Source organism: Ixodes scapularis, unplaced genomic scaffold (genome assembly GCF_016920785.2).
Source record: "Ixodes scapularis isolate PalLabHiFi unplaced genomic scaffold, ASM1692078v2 PGA_scaffold10__122_contigs__length_95168666, whole genome shotgun sequence".
In the NCBI taxonomy this organism is placed as follows: domain Eukaryota; kingdom Metazoa; phylum Arthropoda; class Arachnida; order Ixodida; family Ixodidae; genus Ixodes; species Ixodes scapularis.
This window is the reverse complement of record NW_024609836.1, coordinates 81,004,256-81,027,792: the sequence shown is the minus strand read 5'-3', so window position 1 is coordinate 81,027,792 and position 23,537 is coordinate 81,004,256. Positions and strand designations below refer to the sequence as shown.

The 23,537-nt window shown below is 47.2% G+C and overlaps 1 protein-coding gene across 1 annotated transcript; it reads left to right on the top strand.

The window, feature by feature from the left end:
• Positions 1-517: 517 nt before the first annotated feature.
• LOC120836291 (tudor and KH domain-containing protein homolog) lies at positions 518-2,147 on the top strand. Its single transcript, XM_040206648.3, has 2 exons — positions 518-749; positions 1,389-2,147. Exons 1-2 carry the CDS (start codon positions 592-594, stop codon positions 1,672-1,674), a joined length of 444 nt encoding a protein of 147 aa, XP_040062582.2. The 5' UTR covers positions 518-591; the 3' UTR covers positions 1,675-2,147.
• Positions 2,148-23,537: the final 21,390 nt, after the last annotated feature.

The following is a 23,537-nucleotide window of genomic DNA, read 5'->3' as shown; positions in this document are numbered from 1 at the left end:
TTAGGTATTGCCAAACCATTCAGCCTCCACCCAAAACGTAGTGCTAGTATTCACGTCAGATCGCAGAAGTTTCAGGGCGAATCGCTATATTATTCAAACGTCATAAGCGGCCAACGTAGCCCTTGAATACATGAAGCAGAATGAGCCAGTTACCGAGAAGGAGCACCATTTTCCCATCGAAATTTTCGGAAAATCACTTTTAACTTTTTAATAAGAAAGCGGTTAGCTTGGAAACTTTGGCAATTTGCCATCTGACCCCGGTTTGTCACAGCTACATTTTGGGCAAAGACTCAAATTAAGAGTTCAAGGCAAGCTTCTCACGCCCCTTTCCACCTTAGCAGAGCGAACGGAGAGGAGGTCGCCTTCTCTCCAGCGTTCGCTCTGCTAAAGTGGAAAGAGCTGCCCCTGAAACCTATTTCCATTTATGCTTTTTTTTTTTTTGTATTATATCGTGGAACACTGACCTACGTTCGGGCAGCTTTAGCAAGAAAACAGCGTCTCTCGACAGCAGAATGATCAACGGCTTCTCCGGTGTTTTCTTAACAGACGCTGTACGTCCAACAACGCAGTCTCCTGGATGAACTCCTCGCCATGATGAAGGATCTGAACCGGGCCTTGCGCGAGGATCCACAGCCGCTGGACCACTGTGATCCTGGACACTTTGTGGCCGCGTTACGTGAGGAAGACTCGACGTGGTACCGCGCCAGGGTCTACGACATCAGCAAAGACAGCGTCCACGGAGCAGCGCAGTACGTTCATCCAGAGTATTGCCTTGTATACTGACAGAATGAAAACGGCGTCTTTTTTGAATGCCCGGCCACCAGCACGCGCTTGTTGCCCTCCGTCATGCTTTGGCTGCGCGTGCACGCTCGAAACTCGGGGAACAGGAAGCTCGTGGTGCTGGAGGCTGGACAACTAAAAGACTTCCCCGCCGTTCTCATCTTGTCCGTGCTAAGAGCCGGTTGGACGTTTTCTCTTATTTTTGTGCGTGAATTAGTTAATTAATTTTTAAGTGCAAGTGCGACGTCTGTTTGAGTCTATAGACCTTTTTTGTGTACTTTCGACCTCAGCCACCTTATAGGCGTATCCGGTATGGGCGACGAAAAAATACGAAAACGTTTCAACCTGCAACTAGAAAAAAAATAAGGGCAGGCAAAACGATAATGTGTGACGGTTACGCTTATATCCTAAGTGTCGTCTACTGGCGTGGCGACGGCAAAGCAATGTTTTCGCCCATAGTGGAAGTGACAACAATTCAAGTTGGCGGCACCCGTGAAGAAAGGGTCTATTGATGGGGGTGAGATGATGGCAAAGGAGGCAAGCCCGCGGTATACATTTGCGCCACCTTGTTCGCTGTTGTTCACGACGTCCGTGCTTTTCAAACGCAGGAAAGGCGGCTCGGCGACAGTCTTCTTCGTGGACTACGGCCATTGTGAGGCGATGCCGCTGGACGGTCTTCGCCGTCTTCCAGAAGCCCTTCTGAACGATGCAGCTTTCGCGGTTCCTGTGGTCCTCCATGGGGTGCCCGCGCTCTCGTCTCGCACTGCCACCGCGCTTCAGGGCAAGTTCGTCGAAGCGCAGGTCCTCGTCGACGAGCGTCCTCAACAGGTCGCCCTGTTCACCACCGACGACAACGTGCGTTTAAACGACGTCATCAGCACCTTCGATCATTGAGTCATTGAGTGTATGGAAGCCAGCACTTTCGAACATTTAGTCCTGTCGTCATTGAGTCTTCGGACGTCATTAGCACCTTCGAACATTGAGTCATTGAGTCTTCGGACATCAGCACCTTCAGACATCGAGTCTTCGCGCGTCATAGGGTTTTTCGACGTCAGCATCTTCGAACGTAGAGTCACCGCGTCTTTGCGTCACTGAGCCCTCGGATGTCAGCACCTTCGGACGTCAACGCTTTGGACATTGAATCATTGAGTCTTCGGACATCAACAACTTCGCACGTTGAGTCATTGTGTCGTTCAATCTTCGGGCGTGAGCATCTTCAGACATCGAGTCACTGCGCCATTGAGTCATTGAGTGTTCAGACTTCCAATCGGCGTCCGTTAGAAGCCCATTGGGAGCCCTTTACCCAATGGGCTTCTAACGGACGCGATTCTAAACTTATTTCCTGTAAATAAAAGCGATAAAATCGGTATCTCGTTTACCTGATGAGAGAATTTCCGTAGAAGGTTTTCGCCGTCCCGCAACCCTCTCCGCAACCCGCCACGATACCTGGAACTCTACAGTCAAGGCCATCGGCGTGCAGGCGCGATAGCGGCTTTATCGTTGCCGAGGGGGAAAGGCAGTCTACGGAAACTCCCTATTGTGCGCTTACTTTCCGCTGATATTAGGCATTAGGGGGATATTAGGGGGGGGGGGGGGGTGCAACGGGGACTTGAGCACTCACTGACATGTTCCAGAGGGTGCTGGGCAATATGCTGAGCCCCCGTACGTTTGGCTCAAGGCCTACTGAAAAATTCCTGCACCCCTCCCTTCTCCCCTCCGTGGTGTTCCCGTTGTTGCTCAGCCCCGCCAAGGCACTTGGCTAAGGGCAACCACGTGGCTCTGTTCTTGTTACTGCTGGTATCCCAACAAATCACGGCTCAACCTTCGCCTATGAAATTACAGAAAAAACAAAGTAAAGCAAAGTGCCAGTAAACCGCGGACCCGCAACAGCTCCAAACAAAAAAAATGTGGAAAAAAATTTGGCGCTTGCGGTTTGCATAGCACCCCAGTCCGGGATTTCTCCTCTCTTCGCCTGCTTGGTCGTTTTCCTGGGACCCTCCCGTATTGGTGGCAATCAGTTCACTGAACGACGTTTCATCGACACGCGATGTTTCATCGACAGATTGTTTCGTTGACGAATCATTTCATCGACAGCTCAAATTATCTCCTTTTTTATGATAAGTTGCACGAGACTCGCCGCGCAGCGGCGTGAAGGCAGGCGGAAGGGTGGGTTAACGCGCACCCCGGTGATACACGCGTGACGAAGTGTCCCTACAGCGTGCAGTTCGCGTGACGAAATGTCCATACAGCGTGCAATTCGCGTGACGAAGTGTCCCTACAGCGTGCAATTCGCGTGATGAAGTGTCCATACAGCGTGCAATTCCCGTGACGAAGTGCCCATACAGCGTACAATTCGCGTGACGAAGTGTCCCTACAGCGTGCAATTCGCGTGACGAAGTGTCCATACAGCGTGCAATTCGCGTGACGAAGTGTCCATACAGCGTGCAATTCGCGTGACGAAGTGTCCATACAGCGTGCAATTCGCGTGACGAAGTGTTCCTACAGCGTGAAATTCGCGTGACGAAGTGTCCATACAGCGTGCAATTCGCGTGACGAAGTGTCCCTACAGCGTGCAATTCGCGTGAAGAAGTGTCCCTACAGCGTGCAATTCGCGTGACGAAGTGTCCGTACAGCGTGCAATTCGCGTGACGAAGTGTCCGTACAGCGTGCAATTCGCGTGACGAAGTGTTCGTACAGCGTGCAATTCGCGTGACGAAGTGTCCATACAGCGTGCAATTCGCGTGACGAAGTGTCCCTACAGCGTGCAATTCGCGTGACGAAGTGTCCCTACAGCGTGCAATTGGCGTGACGAAGTGTCCCTACAGCGTGCAATTCGCGTGACGAAGTGTCCATATAGCGTGCAATTCGCGTGACGAAGTGTCCATATAGCGTGCAATTCGCGTGACGAAGTGTCCATATAGCGTGCAATTCGCGTGACGAAGTGTCCATACAGCGTGCAATTCGCGTGACGAAGTGTCCATATAGCGTGCAATTCGCGTGACGAAGTGTCCCTACAGCGTGCAATTCGCGTGACGAAGTGTCCATATAGCGTGCAATTCGCGTGACGCAGTGTCCTTATAGCGTGCAATTCGCGTGACCAAGTGTCCATACAGCGTGCAATTCGCGTGACGAAGTGTCCCTACAGCGTGCGATTCGCGTGACGAAGTGTCCATATAGCGTGTAATTTGCGTGACGAAGTGTCCCTACAGCGTGCGATTCGCGTGACGAAGTGTCCCTACACCGTGCAATTCGCGTGACGAAGTGTCCATACAGCGTGCAATTCGCGTGACGAAGTGTCCACACAGCGTGCGATTCGCGTGACGAAGTGTCCATACAGCGTGCAATTCGCGTGACAAAGTGTCCCTACAGCGTGCAATTCGCGTGACGAAGTGTCCATACAGCGTGCAATTCGCGTGACGAAGTGTCCATACAGCGTGCAATTCGCGTGACGAAGTGTCCCTGCAGCGTGCAATTCGCGAGACGAAGTGTCCATACAGCGTGCAATTCGCGTGAATGTCCCTGCAGCGTGCAATTCGCGTGACGAAGTGTCCATACAGCGTGCAATTCGCGTGACGAAGTGTCCATACAGCGTGCAATTCGCGTGACGAAGTGTCCCTACAGCGTGCAATTCGCGTGACGAAGTGTCCATACAGCGTGCGATTCGCGTGACGAAGTGTGCCTACAGCGTGCGATTCGCGTGACGAAGTGTCCATACTGCGTGCAATTCGCGTGACGAGTGTCGATGAAACGATCGTGTCGAGGAAACGTGTGTTCATGAAAAGTTGTCCTCAAAATGTAATTCCACGAAACGAGTTTCGACGAAATGATACTGCACTCACGGGTTGACCATGCGCGGGGGAACGCGCAGCACATTGCTTCTGTCTACCCACCCAGCCGGCTTCTTCGTTTTGTTTCTATATTGAGCAATGACGTTCCCCAAAAAACACAAAAATTTCCTCTAGCTTTTATTTTTTTTTATTTTTATTTTTTGCGGTTTGAACAGTTACGAGGGTTCTAACCCCCAAGGCAAGAGACGCAGTTTGCCAGCAGCAGTAGCAGCAGCGCTGCTGCTGGCAAACAAGTATAGGTGGCAGATATGGGATACCGGTAGTGCTTTGTGCGCCCGAAAAAATAGGACAGATATAATATATAACAATATCGCTATTATTTTTGAAAAAATACAGGTGTAAGCGTGCTGGCCCACGAAAGCAAAGATACTTGTATGTGGGACCAGGCAGCCAACAAAATACCGTGACACATTGAACACTGGCGAAACAAAACAAACAAACAACAATAATGTAGGAATTTGTGCAACTAATACGCACTAAGTAATTATATAATTATTATTGCGCGAGCGTGAGGCACCATTCTTTTACATTCCGTTTTACCGCACGAAAGGATAAGCTCAGCAAAGACTCTGGCAAACTGTTGAACATCGAAAGGGACATAGTGTCGTTTCAACTTTTTTCCATAATTTGTATCTTACGAACCTTGAACATATCTGTACGCCGCAAGTTTCTTTTTTTACCTCTTGTTTAAAAGTTCTACTATAATAATTACTTGTTATTATCACATATTTATGAAACTGATTAAATGACAATACTTCTAACGCGCGCATTTTTCTTCAATGTCTAGTTTATCGAACACTGACCCGTAAGAAATATTGTTTACACTATATTTTATGATTCTATCAATTCCCTGTTTTTTTGTACTCGGAACAATTCCCATATATCGTAATTCCATACCGTATAACTGATTCTCCTTGAGATCTGAAAATAGTTCTCCGCAAGTCTACAGAACATGCACTTTTTAGCTTGAAAAGATACTCCGATACCACCCGCATTCACTTAATAATATATTCGATTTGTTGGTTCCAAAGGAGATGTTGGTCAAATATTAACCCCAAATATTTAACCGAAGAGTCATAAGGTAATGGTCTACACGTGCAAATGTGTTGAGCATGATCATGAAGGTGAAGATATATATGCTTGGTACTAGAGTAATTTGTTTATGGGGATTACGAAAACAGACTAATTTAATTTCATTGACGTTCCAGGATTGGTGCGGGTGCAGATGGTCGTTCGAAGGCAAAGTGTATCAAGGCGCACAGAAAACCTTTTGTTCTCTTGTGTGTCGTGTGGAGTGTATAAGATCCCTTTTTCATGTAACAAGTGCTATGTGGGACAAACAGGAAGATGTTTGAATGACAGAGTAAGAGAACATTCGTATTCGCTCGAAGCCACGGTTGGTGGGCTTTTGCCACTTCACTGCAGAGATTGCAAATGTCGGCCTGATTTTGGCAGTGTCACCATGGGCACACAATGGGATAGCGTGACGAGAGACATTATAGCGGCCTTCCACATTTTGTGTCATGGGCGTTCACGTGTCAGTGAACCTTCCTTGGCGCTCTCTGCAAAATAGATATTCGTCCTGGGGGGAAAAAACGAGTCACGTAGCAAACGGGTAGAAATGTAGATTACTGACGCGCTCACGGTTGGCGAGTTTGGCCCTTTGTTTGTGGGCAATATTTTAAAATACTGTTTTTTTTTGTCTCTGTTTCCTTGATCAAAATTCTTCAGTTTCGATATACAGCATTGTTTTGTCGGTGTTTGTTCCTTTTCGTAGTCCGAGTTTTTTTTTTTAGCTCTTTTATCATTATGTGTATGCATTGCCTCCTCTATACTCACAAAGCCTGGCAGTTTGACGACGGAGCCATAGCGTGCCCGGTTGCAGATTTGGAGCGCGAGGATCTGGTAGCACGGAGCATTAAAAAGCCATTTCTCGGGGAACCTGGACGTCAGCGCAGAGCTTTTGCAGCGGCGAGGACCCGAAACACACTTGTTCGCTCGGGAGAAGTGTGTTTCGATGTCTCGCCGCAGCGGGGCGCCCGTCACGTGGCTCTGCTGTCATCCGTTGTCTGCCGCTTCACCTTTTCCATTTTCCAGGCTTTGTCAGTATATAGAGTGTATGGTATATGCGTCGGGATTCTTTTTTTTCTGCTGCTTTATTTTGTTGCCCCGAAAGTGCAAGGTCGCGTGGCCCTATTTGGTGCAATAGTGATCTCGGAGAGAAGGGCGAGGAGGAAAACGTTTATGCTGGTGGTCCGGAGATCGCGTTGAGGGTACGTTTGCCGTGAATAATGACGGACGGCTAGAGTCGCGCTCTAAGAAGAGCGGGGCGTGGCTCGAATGAATGTTCAAACATTGTGATTCGATCCGCAGTGTTTTTATCGGCTAATGCAGCCGTCTCATTGGTGACGCTCACAATTCGTCAAGCGCGACAGTTTAAGAAACCCAGGGCTTAAAAAGTTCACGAAATTGCTTCGTGGGTCCTTCGTCGGCGTCTATATATTGTCTAATGCCGCAATTCCATTGGCTGTAAAGCTATTATAAGATGGTCAAGACTTGCCACGCATTGCCTTTCTTAAAGGGGCCAACATATTTTTATTATTATTATTATTATTCAAATTGATTGAAAACAATGCCTGGACATTACCCTAAAAATTCAAAACTTTGAAACGCAGTATTTGTAAAGTAAAAAAAAAAAAAAAAAAAAAAAAAACGGTTTCTAAAAGCCGAATTTGAGGTTCCCGCACGATCCGGGCCAGTGCAGTGACGTCGAAGATTGAGTCGTTCTGCAACTCAAGTTGCTCTCGCGCCTCCGCCCCGACCCGAAGTGTCGTGTTCGCGATCAACCGCCCTTCATACCTGCCGCCTATCTCTGCGAGCAGACGACGCTTCAATTTCGAGTTTGATGTTCTTTTAGGGCTCTTTCAGCGATCTCCAATTCTTTGCAACGGTATGAGGTCAAAGGGAACGCGCAGTGCCCTTTTTTTTTTTTTTTTTGTGACCGACTTGAGGGGCCACGTCGCGGCAATTCTGCGTGAAAGCCTATCCCCGGCGGAGTCACAACCGAAACTACGGTACGCAGACAGAAAACCTAGTCGTTTTGACCGTTTGGCGATCTCCTTTTTGAAGTCTGAGAGGTCGTCAGGCACGTAAAAGTGAAAACTTCGTGAGATTTCTCGACTCCCCGATCATCCTCAGTGCTACCAGCGTTGAGCGCCGCCATGTTTTCCGAGAGGATAAAAAGCCAGGAGGCGACATCACTCCAAACTCAAGACTTTCGGTATTTCAAAAAGAAGGGCCGTAGTGCGTTCGCAATTGCGTTAAAAAAAAAATATTTTTTTACGAATGCCTTTATTAAGTATTATAAAAACCTCGCTTAAAAAGCTTCTAAATTTCATAATCGATTATGTCAAAAATAAAAAGAAGCGAGGAGGTGAGGAGCAGGAGAGAAGGGCGCCAAAAATAAACAGACGCGCGCGCCCACGGGAAAAAAGCTTTTTTTCGCGTTCTGGCATTTTTTTGCGTGTCTCCGACTACAACTTGTATCATTTACGGAAACAAAAACAAATACGACCTTTCGGGTGTCAGTGCCTCTTTGAGTGTAACTGACTATATACTACAAATAATAAATCCAAACAGAAAAAAAGCGCATTGCAGAAAGTTTTTATTGAGTTATATGCAATTAAAGAAATCCTTGTCTGGTCCTTGTTTTTATAGTGAAAAAGGGAAACTAGCAACATTTCTGTTAAACAGAGCACACACGCCGACAACGGATCGAGAGGAAAAAGGGGGGGGGGGGGGGGGGGGGTTAGCCTTTTTTGTAAACTTTCCCCCTATGCAACAGAGGATACATATTGCATAATTACTTACAGCGCGACTGTAAGTAATTATGAACTCTTACCAACTCGCCCAAATGTCCATTTTCCTAGATACATATTGCGGCATAAAACAGTGGGAGAGTACATCTGTCACCAAGGGAACATAAAGCAGTGCATCTACGGAATATCCAAGACAAGGAGCTCCGGACTCCGAGCGAATATAAAAGTTCTTTCTCTTTCTCTTCAAGACAAGTAATTCATTTATTTATATACGCACTTTCGTGGTTTGTGCAGAGACAGGGTGCGCCAGGACATCAACAAAAGCTTTTGCATAGAAACCACATATGAAACACAGTGGTAAAAAGGAATACGCACACTAAAAATTAAATAATTAACGAAACCAGAACGACTAACGTCAGGATGTATGCAAAGTCCCAGAGACTTTGCATTGGGCAATGGAATGCTTATGCTGTCAGGTCGAGTTGGCGTAGTAGAGGCCCACGTCACCATTCAAGCAACGTCAAGCATATTCTACAACCTGGTAGTGCGTTTTTAGTGTGTGTGTATCTGTCTCCGTGTCTTTTAGTCCAGGACAACGCTCTGACTCAAGTTGAAATTATATACGGAAAGGCCGCCATGTTATCTTGGAGTGAAGCAGGTGGCGCAGCAGTTGAAGCGCGAGAACAAAGGAGCAAACAATACAAAAAGCGCGCTCCATAGATGAAGGGAGATGATGTCGCTACCTTTCATATTCGCAAGACGTAGAAAAAGGTTCATTAACATGGCAGAATACGTCATTCTCGCTCCCCGAATAGGCGTGCAGTTGTCTTTTTGTCTATACAAGGGATCATTTACCGCGATCTGCCCCTCCTAGCCTCCAAGTCAGAACGTGAAGCAAGAACTGCTCCCTCCTCCGCCCCAGAACGGTTCCCTTTTTTTTTTTTTTTTTTTTAGTTGTATCTTCTTTGTCCGTGCGTTTATCCGAGACGTCAACAATTTCCCTCGCTGAACGGCGCGCGCTTACGTAAGGAAGTCAAGGCAATCCCCTCAGGTATATACGTCGAAAACAACAAGAAAGCAGTCGCACACTGCGGCACGCGCGTTCAACTTGCAGTCTCTCTCTGCGTCTGACTTTTAGAGGTATTTCCACCGAGTTTGTCTCACCCGGCAAGGCATACAACCTACAAGACTAAGGCCCGCGCGTGACGTCATCGTTGGTGGACCCCCGACCCGCACCAAGCGGCAGAACACGCCGAAGTTCCACGAGAGTCGCCGGAAAGCGGAGGACGCGCCCGTCTTGGCATCGCCGCGTGGCTAATACACTACTCATGACGCGTGGGGGCGAAAAGTGCAGAGCCTTGTCTTCTACAGGTTGGTATCGGCCTCACCCCGTAGACTAGGGTCAGCCCCCGGCCGAGCCGCGGCGCTCGCGGCAGTAGAACTGCGTAGAGTGCCTAGATCTGAGAGTGTTTCCAACTGGTCGATAGCGGTCACGTGGCTTACGAGCCGCGTTTGCAATACAAGATGCGAGGAGGCAAAGAACGCGTCGATCGTCTGCGAGGGAATCCGCGCTTTTGCAGTATGCAGACACTCCCCGAGGCGTGTTTCTTTGAAGGACAGTCCTGTCTTAGTGGTCACACAAAAACTGTCTGCCGACACGTTGGAAGCATAGGAATGTATAAAGCAAACATATGCTTCCCAGATCATTCTTTCATTAGGTATGCAGCGAACGCCGCGTCTTTCGCGTGGTGCACGTGAGCAGTGAGAATGCCGCTTTAGTTCGCTCTGCAGAACACGGAGACGGCCAGTCGGGGAGAACAATACAGGGATTCCTCAAATGACGGAGTTCGGAATGCGATTAGACAACCACGCAAACGCGATGGGCGCTGAGATAATGACACGACGAATACTTCATTCGCTCATTGTCTCTGCGGACGTCGCTTTTTTGTTAATGGGTCTCATCGTATTTCGAGCTGAGTCATTCGCTAGGATCCTTGCATTGTTCGCCTTGATTGTCTGTCCTTGTGTTCTGCAGAAAAGTCGTAGAAAAAAAAAAGATGGTCAAGTGGCAGACGAGCTGGTGCGTGTTAATCGTGACGATTAAACCTTGAGACTGGGAAGGAAGCTTGAAGACAGAGTAGGAAGAGGTACGGCAGAAAGTGCACGGGGGGCTGTCTGTCCACTTTCTTCTGTCCCTTCTACGTTGTCTTCAAGTTTTATTCTTAATTTCAATCAATCAATCAATCATTTTATTTTTATTTCACCAGGCAAGATGGTAGCTGGGGCAAAAAACTGCAACACGTCCAGCTTGACAAGGCCCCAGCTCCTAGACAGCACCGCGGGTACGGGGCATTTTTCACAAAATCAAATCGAAAAGGAAAACATTCTTCAAGTTCAGAAGGGCGAAAAAAGAAAATAGTCCCAAGACTCCAATGTAACATATAACACAGTTGACACAGTACACATAAAACACGAAGTCTGAAGTTCACAACGTCGACAGTATCATCATTGAAGCTTCAAATAATAAGCTATGTTTAAAATCTGTTTTGTCCTTCAGCTTGTTCAAAAAAGATTTCAAAAATAAAACATCACAACTAAACTCAATTTTTTTTTTTTTTTTATTACTCTGCATGCGCACGTCGTGCACCCAATCTACGCAGGGAGCGTACGTCATCAAACTGCATATTCGTGATTTGAGTTGCGCCCTCTTTGAAACCTGGGCTCCCTAGTAGAGCAGCGTCGATTTAATCTGTCCGAGAATGGTTCGTGCCACCGCAACGGGTCTTGACGGCGCGCTTTCCACTTTCTCGCGTATGTCGACCCGCCGCTGCCACCGACCCTGACATCCTTCTTCTAGAAACCCCGCTTGGGCGAGAGGTGACTGCTTGTTAGAGATCGACGCTCCGTCGCTGAACGCGCCGGCTCTTCCGACTCTTGGATCGCCCGAGTCTCGAGCAGCGGTGTGGAAGTTGAAAAAGCGTTAGACTCGGTACACGACACCGGATGGTCCTAGGACCATAACTGGTCTGGAAGAGAACTTCGGCTGCATTGCACGGGAACATCCGACAGGCTCTGCGCGGGAAAGATCGCGCCCGGTGTCGAATGTCGGCAGGTGGCACTCGTGATGGTTCCCGTGTCGACCAAGTTCACCGCCTGGTTGTACCGACTCTTCAAGAAGTTCTTCTGCGCGGTGGTTCGGGAGCACCCGGTGGTAAGAGAAATTTCCTTCTCTGTCCTGGACCAGCCGAGCGATATGCCTGCACGGGTTTTGCTAGGATCTCATGACGACACGTTTTGCTGGAGTTTTTCTACTCGACCTATGCTTTGCACGGCCAGATGTATCACTCCTCTAGAAGGGAGAGACCTGGGCGTTACATGGAATGGATACGGCGGATGCACGACAGTCCGACGATTCACACCTGCGTAAGGTTCTGCTGTAGAGAAAACATGTACACGTTACTGAAATAAAGTAACTAAATACCGTTACACGTTACTCAATCATAAAGTAACGAAGTATGATACTCGTTAGTGCACTCTTAAAAAAAAACTAGTCACTGCAGCACTTACTACCTTTTTCTGACCGTTACTACCCTTTAGTAACAAAACGCGCTATAAGTAGTAAAGTGCTAGTAACTGCAGCAGTTACTACCTTTTACCAACTAAACGCACGATGGGTAGTAAAACGTTAGTAAATGCAGCAGTTATATAACTTTTTATGACCGTTACTACCTCTTACTAACTAAACGCGCGATAGGTAGTAAAAAAGTTAGTAAATCCAGCAGTTACTACCTTTTCTGACTGTTACTACCTTCTTACTAGATATTCACTACGCCAAAAACGCGGACAAGATGGCGTCGTCTGCTGCATCGCCGATGGCCAGCGTGAGCGACGCTGTTTCAGAACGCAGGGGGAGGTATTCACAAACAATCGTAGCATCAAATTGTTTAGAAAGGGGCATGTTTAAAAGGAGCTGAATTTATAACGACCCCAGCCTCCGTTCTAGCACGTCATGGAAGTCAGCGCTGCCGCGAGCGCAGCCATTGATGATGCAATGGCCATGCGGCTTCTGACTTTCCTTCCCGTCTGCATTCTTTTGGAAGTGTTTATATTTTCATTTAAGTTTTGCCTGGGATGAAAATAGCCGTAGCACGTGCTTAAAGGTAGTTGGCTTCCCTTCGCACTGCATGTTCTAGCATGGAAGTTCCTATTTAATTATGACGTCTTCACTTCCTTAAAAAAATATACAGTTATTTAAATTGCCGAATTACAAAAAAAAAAAAAAACACGTCGAAATGGCATAATTGCTTTTCGCTGGGAAGCCATGACGACACCGACACTTCCGTTCGCTTGTGCTTTTCGCCAGCATTTCTACGATGAATCGCCAGGAACGCGACAGGCAACAGCGTGACACTTCGGCTTCTGTGACGTCATTTTTTGCCACTGCGGGACCACTTTTGATGTATGGGTGGGATAGGACGGGAGACGCGCTTCAGGTGCCATAGTACTGCTCCTAAAAGTAGCTGTCACATGCTTTGCTCCGTAACTGTGATTGCCTCACAGCAGCTCTGACTGAGGGTTGCGAAATTACGGTGAAACGCAGTATAGAAAAAACAGACAGGAAACGAGCTGCGAGCATACGCTAGTCAAACTTCCAACAAAAAAAAACAACCGCATCTCCACGTGGTGAATGTTTTGATTGGGGCGAAGCTCTGGTGGTGCTTGTCTGCGTAGACGCTGAGCCGCAGCATGCCGAGCCTTTCGTTCGTTTTCATCCATGTCACGGTGCGGTCAAATGCTCAAATGCTTATATAACCACGTTCCATACCACACATTCTCTCTCTGACATGGATGAAAACGAACGAAAGGCTCGGCATGCTGCGGCTCACCGTCTACGCAGACAAGCGCTTCGCCCCAATCAACATCATTCACCACGTGGAGATGCGTTTTTTTTTTTCTACACAAGCACGGGAGCACGTGCTCACGTGCTCGTGAGCATGTGAGCTCACGAGCAGGAGCACGTGCACCCGACGGCGGACGGACATACAGACATGGCTAGCCCCTGAGGAGCTTCGCCCCTAAAACGTTTCCAAAAACAAGAAAGCTGCTTTCTGTCTTTTTATTATCGGATTCGTTAAAATATGTTTCTCTTTCGCAAGACACGCTTGGCAACATTATACGACAAGCAGGTTGGTACCAGTCAGAGTTTGCGAGACGTTAATTTCTGCAATCCGATCCTGCAGTTTTTGCCGTGTGTCGTGTTCTGTTCTCGTGTTCCCCTGTTGATGTGAAAAGTTAACGTTCGAGCTCTCAACAGGGCGAGTGTATGCGTGGACGTGGACTGCTCCGAGGATAGGCTTAACAAGCTGGTGACGAGCGTCCGCTCGTCACCGGATTTGCCGCTCGACGGCGATCGTTCGGTCGGTTCAGTGGCATGGAGCCTTCGAAGCATGCTTTTAAGCCTGCGGTAGAGTGACCGTAGGGCGCGCGCTTCAAAGCATGCTTCAAAGGCTCTGGTACGGTGCGCGGAACACGGTAAAGGTTTGCTTAAAATTTTTATTGGACACTTTTATCAAACCGTTAAAGGAGCTATGCAACAATTTTTGTACTTTGCGCAAATACCGCTTGAAACGGATCCCTAACGTTAATGACCTATGAAACACGCGGTCGTTTTTCACCCCACGCAATAGTAGTCCCAGAAAAAAATTAAAGAAAAACGATTAGCGTTCACCCCCTCAACTCGCAGCCAGAACAAGCGGCCACGTGATCTGGAGCCGATTATATGCCGCCAGTGTTGATCATAGCCACGCGCTGGGGTTGGCAAAGCGCAGGACACGCGCTGAGTTCCAGACATTGTTATGGCTCGGCTGTTGTCGTCGTTGCAGCGATTGGACACGGGTCACAACCCGAATGCTTCTCGAGCTAGCAATTGTCACGAGCCCAAGTCGAGTGCCCACGCAGTGCTCGGGTCCAATCTATGAACCGCATTCAAATATCGTCACTTGGGTGTACTACGATCCCCGAGTTACGTCATCAAATTTTGCAAAGGAGAGATTGAATGAAAATGATCGCTTTTGTCCTTGAAATTACACCGCAACAAAGGTGTTTCTTGGCCAATGGCGTTGCGTGTGAGTATCCTTGAGTCTCAGGTGTGCCAGTAAGCTCGTGTAGAGAGAAAAACATTCCAATTGAATATCGTTGCACAGCTCCTTTAACATGTTCCGCGTACCGCACTACCGAAGCCTTTGAAGCATGCTATTAAGCACGCACCCGAGTGATGCTGTGACCGCGGGGCGCGCGCTTAAAAGCATGCTTCAAAGGCTCCAGTGGTGCGGTACACGGAACACGGTAACCGTTTGCTAAAAGTCCCTATTAGGGAGTTTTAGGGAACCGTGTTTGCACATCCGATACGTTACGATGAACCCTCCGGTACGAACTGCGCCTGTATGAGTCTTCTGCTGTAGCGCATATACGCAGTTCGTATACCGGAGGGCCCATTGTACTCTATCGGATGTGCAAAAACAGTTCCCTAAAACTGTCTGCAGCGAATACAGTGTCTTTTGTATGATGTATGAGTCCATTCTGACTGCGGCTTTACGCGGTTACTGCCTGTGATGGCATGACTAGGGTTATAAAATGTGAACGACAAGTTCGATGGTATGTGAAACAAGTACGGCGGATGCTTGAAGTTTTATAGTGTCCATAAAACCAACAATAGAGAGTTTTAGTAGATCGTTCCCATGACTCCGATAACGATACCCGATACTTTCGCCACCGCCTCCCTTGCGCATGCATAGCATCGTTATCGGGGCTATCGGGGGTATCGGAACGATCTACTAAAACTCTCTAATGTCAAAAGAGTCTGACGACTGTTGTTTCCGTCGATGAAAGCAGAATAATAGGACCAAAGGACTCCGATCCTACTAAAACGTTATAGTGACCTTTCGGTTAGTCGTGGCTTACCACGGTGACGTTTTTTCCCCGCAACTCCAGGGTGGCCCCCGTCTGAAAATGAACTTCATACTCCCCCCGCGAGAAAATAGGAGAATTTTCCTCGTCCTCCTTCAAAAACGTTCCGCGGACGCCCATGATAGTCGTGGGATATTTCTGCGCCGTTTGCACCTAACTGCTGCAGCATAGACACCTTGCTACATCCTGCCATGTTTGAGCAAGATGTGAGAAACTTTGGCAAATGTTGCGCCACAGTTTAGTAGCACTTTCTCAATATCGAAACTAACAGCTCGGTGTACACTAATAGTATACACCTTCTCTGTCCGTGTAGTTTTTCGCGCTGGTTTTTACCCTCTTACAGTGCTACACCAACTAGCTCAACTTACCATTGCGCTATAATAGCTCGGCCCGCTACACTGCCCGGTCTTTGAAATCATCTGGTGAACACGACAATATATATATATATATATATATATATATATATATATATATATATATATATAAATAAGTCGCTGTTTTTTTGTTTTTTTTTCAAATAACGTTTTTATGGATTCTATTGATGTCTCCAAAACATTGACATACTGGAAGTTCCGGAATATTCATTATTGTTTGAGATATTTACGGGCTGGTAAGTGTGCTTCGTCGGGTGCACTTTTCCCCGTGCACTGGTGCACTGCGGAGAAGCAATACCCGCGGGGTGGATGTGACGGTCATGCGTGTCGATTTGTAGAGTGATAATAACGTTGTGGTATTTTTCTATTCGCAACACAGCCGCGTGTTTAGGAGAAAAGTACCCCTTTAGAGCGAGGCAGCAAACGCGCATGCGTCGAATCTTTGAAAAAACAGAAAAAAAAAATGTAATCTAGAAAAAGCTGACCTGACAGGTCTACAGCAAAATTTACAAATTGAAGTGCGGTTAGTACCAAGCATAAATGAAGAATGATGCTTTGGCGAGTTTAAAGAATTTTTGTTATTCTAGTTAAAAGAAAGATAGTTTGTAATTCACCTTGATTTGATATAGCTGGGCTGCATTACGGACACACTTTGTTATGTGATAATATCGTTCGGTATCATTTCTTCTATATTTGCATTTAACTGTTCAAAAGTACGGTCACCAAAGTTTAACACAAAACTAAAGGGCTTTATCAATGGTCGAAGGGAAGCTTGGGAATAGATCAGCTCTAGCTTTTTAGGAATACCTATTTATCGCCCAGATGCTAATTTTGCACCATCATAACTCTGTATGTATAATTTCATTTATGTGCGTAATTAGCAGACAAAAGTTTTATTTTGACTGAATTTAAAGGTGCACACCTTTATTGCGACGTTCAAAACTTGATGAAAAAAAATCAAATTTGGCAGTCCAAAATATTCGTCCTGAACCGTTATTTCTATCGAGTACCATTCGATTAACGTTTCATTCCATGCCTAAAATAACCATTCACAGAAATTCACGCTACGTCCTTTACAATGCACGTCGTGTTTCAAAGGTGACTCCTGCAACGGGCCTTTGAAACAAAACTAATTACTCTTGTCACAGCATTCTGGTTCCCATGTCTGGTGGCCTCACGCAGCCTCTCTTTACCGCCGTCGAAGACAAAGGCTTTTCGCATACCAATGAGGTTATGTCAGAGGCGCACTAGAGTCACACTAAGGCGCACCTGTCAGCCATGTCCAGGGTGTAAGATAGACAGGTGGGGAAACGGCCCATAGAAGCCCACCGCAGCGCCGTGACCGGATTGTGTACTCGTCTGCTTGCGGGTACCGCGGATTTGCGACAGATGGCGCTGCGGTGAGAAGAAAAAAATCGGATTCGGATTTGCATGGAACTCTACGGGAGAGTGCCAAAAATAAATCGAGATCACGACAGTCCTCCATTGAAAATCCACGAGAAACCATCTCCGTCAGTTTAGCCGGTCAATACCGGTCGCCCACCCGGAGTGAGACTTCGCGGTGCTCCACATAGATGGCGCCACAGGAAAAGAGAAACCCGAGGGGGACACAATCCGGTCGCTCATTTGGCTCTCGTTTTCCCACCTGTCTATCTTACACCCTGGTCATGTCCCACGCCACAGCAAGGAGTGGCACCTCGTACCAGAAAAAAGCACGAACTAAAGTGTGCCCCATTCCGTCACTCTCACCGCAACTACAATGTATAGGTGGTATGCATAGTGTGTCTTGCCTCGCGGTGAGGTAGCACAAATGAACTCAGTACGCACTTCGTGCCTTGACGGAGTAAACAAGAAAGAAACGAAAAGTTCGCGTCTCTTGCGGTCCCTCTATACTATTCCTCGTTTCCTTTGATCGACGTGTCTGTTCTCTCCCTTCGTCCCGTGCATACTCTCCCACCCTATACAACGTACGCCCCTGCCCCCAAAACAATAACAACAACAACAACATTACTGTTTTGTTTTAATTTTATATTGCAAAACGAAAGTACGCATCGCGGAGTACTCACTGTCGGCCCGAAGGTGGCACTAGCGGCCCAAACCAGATGCTAAAGTTTCAGAACTAACCGTTATCTCATAGTTTACTTTTGCAATAAAAAAAAACAAAACAAAATATAATTTTTGTTCTTTTTTTATGGGGGGGACACCCTGTGCATAAGTGAGCGTGCTCACTGAACAAAGATACCAAGGCCGTAGTGCTGGATTATCTACGTCACCTAGCGGAGGCCGGCGCTGGCCGCTGATTGGGCATGAGTGTTGCGTGAGTTGATTCCATGAGTGAGCTGATTAGACTCGAGCTCGTGATCTATCAGTGGAGGGGCCCGGCCCGAACGGTCACGCGGCACTCGTGTGACCGTTCGGAACTGCGCTACATGGAACTGCGTTACAAGAAATTGCGGGGAGTCAGTCACATATAACACATTCTGCGTTAGAAACGATTCAGCACATCTTCCATCACATTATGAGACGCCACGCCGGTTCCTGCCAAAGTAAACCCTGTACACCCCCCCCCCCCCCCCCCCCACACACACACACACACAAAAAAAAGAAAAAAAAAAGAATCGAATCGTGTTGTTAATTTAGCAGAATGTTTATTTCCATTATATTTTCGCAGGGAGCTGTTCCGAGAGCAAATAGTCACGGCGGGCAGCCTTCTGGATCGGACACGACGGTGAGTACTCTCTTAACGATGAAAGTTGTTACGCCGATACCCGACAATAGAAGAGCTTTCTGCCAACATAGCGTAAAATCGTCCGCGCGTTCTTCTTTCTCGCCAGCACTTCCCGCGTTGGGCTTTGCTCAACTTTGAAGGCAGCACGTTCGGCGAAGGCGAAAAACGACCCGGAAGCTAGCGCCGGTGGAGCGCTGCGCCCATTCTCCGAAACACTTGCCTTACCTTGAATCCTTTGAATCCTATCGACCGATTTCTAGTTCTGCCGGAAAATTATTAGACCGACTGGTACTTTTAAGCACGTTATTTGGAAGTTGGATCCAAAGTAGCGGAAAAAACTCTGCTGCTTCCGACGGGGCAGATGAACACTGTTTGATCCTTCGATGTTATTGCCGATCTCAGTTCTACCCCCGAAGGAGCACGTGCGACTTCCCAAAAGTGTCTACTGCGTGTTTATGCACTAACGCAAAGCGTGCAACTACCTTCCGGCGCAGTTTAGTGCTTTGCGTTAACTCACACGCTGTGTACGGAATAGCTGGAAAGACGTACGATAGATACTCTCAAAACTCCAACACTGATGCAGCCCCCATTTCCACTAGGTGGTATTCACTGAGCCTGCAGGTTCAATTCTGTCAAGGCGGCGCTACCGTCAAGCCGCCATTTTCAAGGGCGCGATTTTTTTTATTTTTCTTTCTTATTCTTTTTTCCTGCTTTTGGCGCACGGTTTGACTGGCTTGGGTTCGGGGTCGTCCGCTGGTCGTGTGTCTTAATTTCATATCGTTCAAGAAGCGTTGTTGAACAGAAGAAAGAAAAAAAAAAAGGCTAGAGGTACACCTAAGCACTTCTTATGAGTTGTGAATGAGAAAGCATGAAGGTTGCTCACTCGCGCGCGCTCTCGTGAAGTGACCGCGCCGCGCTGACATCGGCCGTGCTACCGCTCTGGAGTCTGCCCGAGCGAGCTCCGGGACGTCCCGCGGCCTCGCCGCCAGGCGATTCCTTTTACCGGCGCGCTGGCGGCGCGGGCCCGCAGCGCCATGGGGTGGCGCTCCTTGAAACTGACGCGCGGCGGCCAATGGGAGCCTCGTTCCTTAAAACTATCCATCAGATTTCGGCTTCACTTAGCTCCGTTTGGAGAGGTGAATTTTGCTGCCGTTTGGCGCGGTTTCAAAGCTGATGACGTCTGCTCGCTCATGCTTTCGCATTAAAAATCGGCCTCGAGGGCGGCCCGTTGTAATTTTCTTGTTGCCGTCAAGTACCGCGTGTGTATTCGTTTGGGCGATGGTGAGATCTGCGTAGTTGTAGAGTGCTCTATACCGCACGCGGAAATATCATATCGACGAAAACTTTGCGAAAGTGGGCTTTTTTTTCTCACCCCAAAAGTGGTGACTAACAAGTGTGAAAGGTCTGCAGCCTTAACTTCAAAAAGAAGCGCCATTCGCTAATGAAAAATGCGCCGCAATTTTAATTAGCGGCGTGCACAGTGAGCCGCGCGGTATGTTTCTGCACAGGAACGAACATCGTATAGGCACGACGTACGACACGGAGGCGATGGGGCAACACGGTCACACGGCCGAAGTAAAGAGAGTCCGCTAGAGACCAAGAAAAAATACAACTAGCAAGCAAAACGCGTGAAATCGGAAACAGTCTGTTAGTTGGTAATAAAGCAGATGTCGCAAAATGGGTTAGAGCCATCGAGGCACAGTAGGATGAGCCTCATGTCATATACAAGAAATTCAAGGTAAGTTGAAATCGCCTGCCATTATTATTTTATCGTCTGGCTGAATGTTTGATGCCATACACGATTAAAGAGAGTTAAAACAAAACCTAGACTTTTTTGTTATAGGGACTATAAACGCTACTAATATACACATAACTATTATTTAGGAGAAGTTTACGACAAAGTGATTCGATGCCTATCACGTCTGGCATCTCTGACCTTGAGGCACTTTTTGTACAAGATAGCCACGCCCCCTCCCCGCGATTGCCTATCTTTCCGCATGGTTGAATAGTTTGGGAAATCTATTTCGTCATCCTGAATATTCGACGATAGCCAGGTTTCCGTTATAATTAGAACATCCGGCTCATGAGTCATGACCACCGCCTCAACTTTTTCCAATTTATTCAGCAAGCTTGCCTCTTTCTTAGCAGCTTTCGGGCCCCGTCAATTCCATGACTCGGAGAGGGGTAAAATGTCGCTCGTGATCTCGCCCCAAATGTACTGTTGGTCATTAAGTTCAATTTTATCAAAGAGTAGGGTGACCTTTTCTCCAGATACCTTGTTTTGTGTCATTCTTCTCAGTAGCTTCTTCCAGACTTCTTGGGCGTTTCTCTTTTTTTTTTTTGAAAAATTATTGTTTATTCAAATGTCTGATCCTTTGAGCTTTGGCAATTTTGCAGGATGGTCATATTGTCTCGAAAATCTATAGGAGCCTCAAAATTACTGGGCGGCTCCTCCCCCGCGAACCTTTGCCCTAGTCGGTGAATTCTTTCTACCTCTACTGTTGGGAGTTGTAGGCGGTCTATTATGATTTATTTTGTTGCCCTTTCTTCGAGCGTCCTACTGTCCTCCCGACCAGTTTCTTCTAATTTAAAGATAATCAAGTTGTTTCTTCGAGTACGGTTTTCTAAGTCCTCACACTTGCGATGAAGAATACTTAAATTTGTTTCGAGGAGTTCTACTTTTGCAGTGCATTGGTCGATTGTTGGTTTAACCTCACCAAGCTCTTTTAGATTTCTTTCGAAATTATCAATTCTGGCTAATCTTGTTTGTTGGCTTGTTTTGCTTTCCTTGAGTTCGTAACACAATGTATCCAGCTTTTTCATTACGTCCTCCAAAGTAAGGTTAGCATTGCTCTCAACATCACCACACAGCAAGAGCAGCTTTTTCGATAGTTCATGAATGACATTCCAAACAACAAGTAGGCTCCGTGGGCAAGGCAGCAAAAATAGACTCTTTTTTACTTCGCGACGAATTAATGTAACACTTTCTCACCTGCACGATGAACAAGAACGGGTTAGTGGCCGCCATCCTTGCGTAGCCACCGTGCCCACAAAGAGCGCTGTGATGGAAGTATGCTTTTATAGGGAGTTTTCACTGACGTAATTTTGTCGGCCATTTTGTTGTTTTGAGCTGTTTAGCGTGTGCAGAAGGCAAGCATTCCAAGGATTTACATGACCCCTTACATGCGTAGAGCACAGGAGATTACAAGTCTTACCACGCTGACATCTCTTCAACATTTTGCGATATAATCCTTAATATTAGTAAATTTTTTTGAAAAAAATAAACGTACAACAAAATGGCGGATTGACGTCATATGAAAACAACCTATATCCTACGGTGGCGCAAGGAGCGTCGATGTGTCCGTCGGTGTCGTTGTCGATGTGTGAAGAGCTGCAGCCTCGCAGCAGCATGAAAGTTTCCATTTCGTCGCATGATGTCGCCACTTTCGATGTCTTCTTTTCCGTTGTAGTAAAGTTTCCACCACACAAGACAGTAGACGCGTGGTGGTCCTCCGTACCATGACCAAGCGAGAGAACTGGAACTGCAGTCATCACCTGCACGATGAACAAGAACGGGTTAGCGGCCGCCATCCTTGCGTAGCCACCGTGCGCACCAACAATGATTTTAAAATGTTTTTGCGTATTACAAGCCAGACGAAATGCCTTCACTTAGGATTTCCTCATTTTGCCGTGGGTTGAGCCGGTTTGTCGCCTCCTATTCTTCTTACCTCCATGCCCGTGGCAGACGCTCACATAGTGAGCGGGAAGGACGGAGCAAACGAACCAGCATCGTGGCCAGCCTCTCTGGCATAATCGATGGATCGCACTCGGCAGTCATTGCCTAGATTTTTGATGATCCAGGTGGCGAGTCTTTTTGAATGTCTCGAGACAACTGGTTGCATATTTAGCCAGCGTTGGTAGCTTTTCTCAGTCCCTTATTTTTCAAAAATCTGCTTTCCACTTAACTCCCCACCCCACTTGACCTACCCCCCAATTAGATGCGAATGACATGATATTCGAACTGCAAACTAAAAAGAACTCCGCAACCGGAAGAACAAGGCCAATTGTCATATTGCTTGTTTTTGTTACTCAAACCAAAGCACTAAAATAGGGCTGGAGCATACGAAGGATGTGATCTGGTTGGCTACCTTCTACTTCCACTCGCTGGTTCGACATAATCAGTCACTCGGAGGCCGAAACACGAAGCCCAGTAACTAGAAATGTCGTCCATTTGTTGTTTGTTGCGCGCACTATCCTCTCCTTTTTTTTTTTTCTTTTTGTGGATTCCAAAGAATGTTTCAATACGTAACTTTTTTTCTGGAAGGCGGAAGGCATTTCTTTTGGCTTGTAATGGGCAAAAAACATTTTAAAATAATTGTTATAAAAAGAGCGTCCTCCACGTTGCTCAAAGTTTCAATACAAAGACCGTGAACAGATCGAGATACAAAATCAAGTGTGCAGCTTTCCAGAAGTAGTGTGAGGCGCCGGTCACTCGTCAAATTTATCGGGCCATTATGTACACCAACCAAAGAAGAGCATCCCGCAGAGTGTTTTCTGGTTTCGCTTGCAGTGCCATTATCTTTGTCACGCCTCTCTTCTTGAATTCTGTGGAAAGATTTTCCAAACTATTTTGTTTTGTTTTATGGAAAATATGTTTTGGTCTTGCTTTCAGAGGCACCGCCCCGGGTGCCGCTGACCCTAGTGACGTCACTGCCCAGTAGCACTGACATTCGATGTATCAGATTATTAAAAAAAAAAATAAAAAATACTTGAATACTGTGCGCGTTTCCACTGCTTACAAAAATCACAGTCCACCCGTGCTAAAAATGGTAAGTGTCAAAGTGTGCAGCGAGCGCGTGGCTTCGTGGTTTCGTTTGCGCGAGAACGCGTACAAATGATGAAGGATGCGATCAAGCCCCGTCCTCGCGCCAGCAGCTTTGACAGCGTTGGATTATTCGGGCAATCATCACTCGACTCGAATACGAAACCGTAGGGAAATTTTGACTACGTGTAGTTGGCCAGC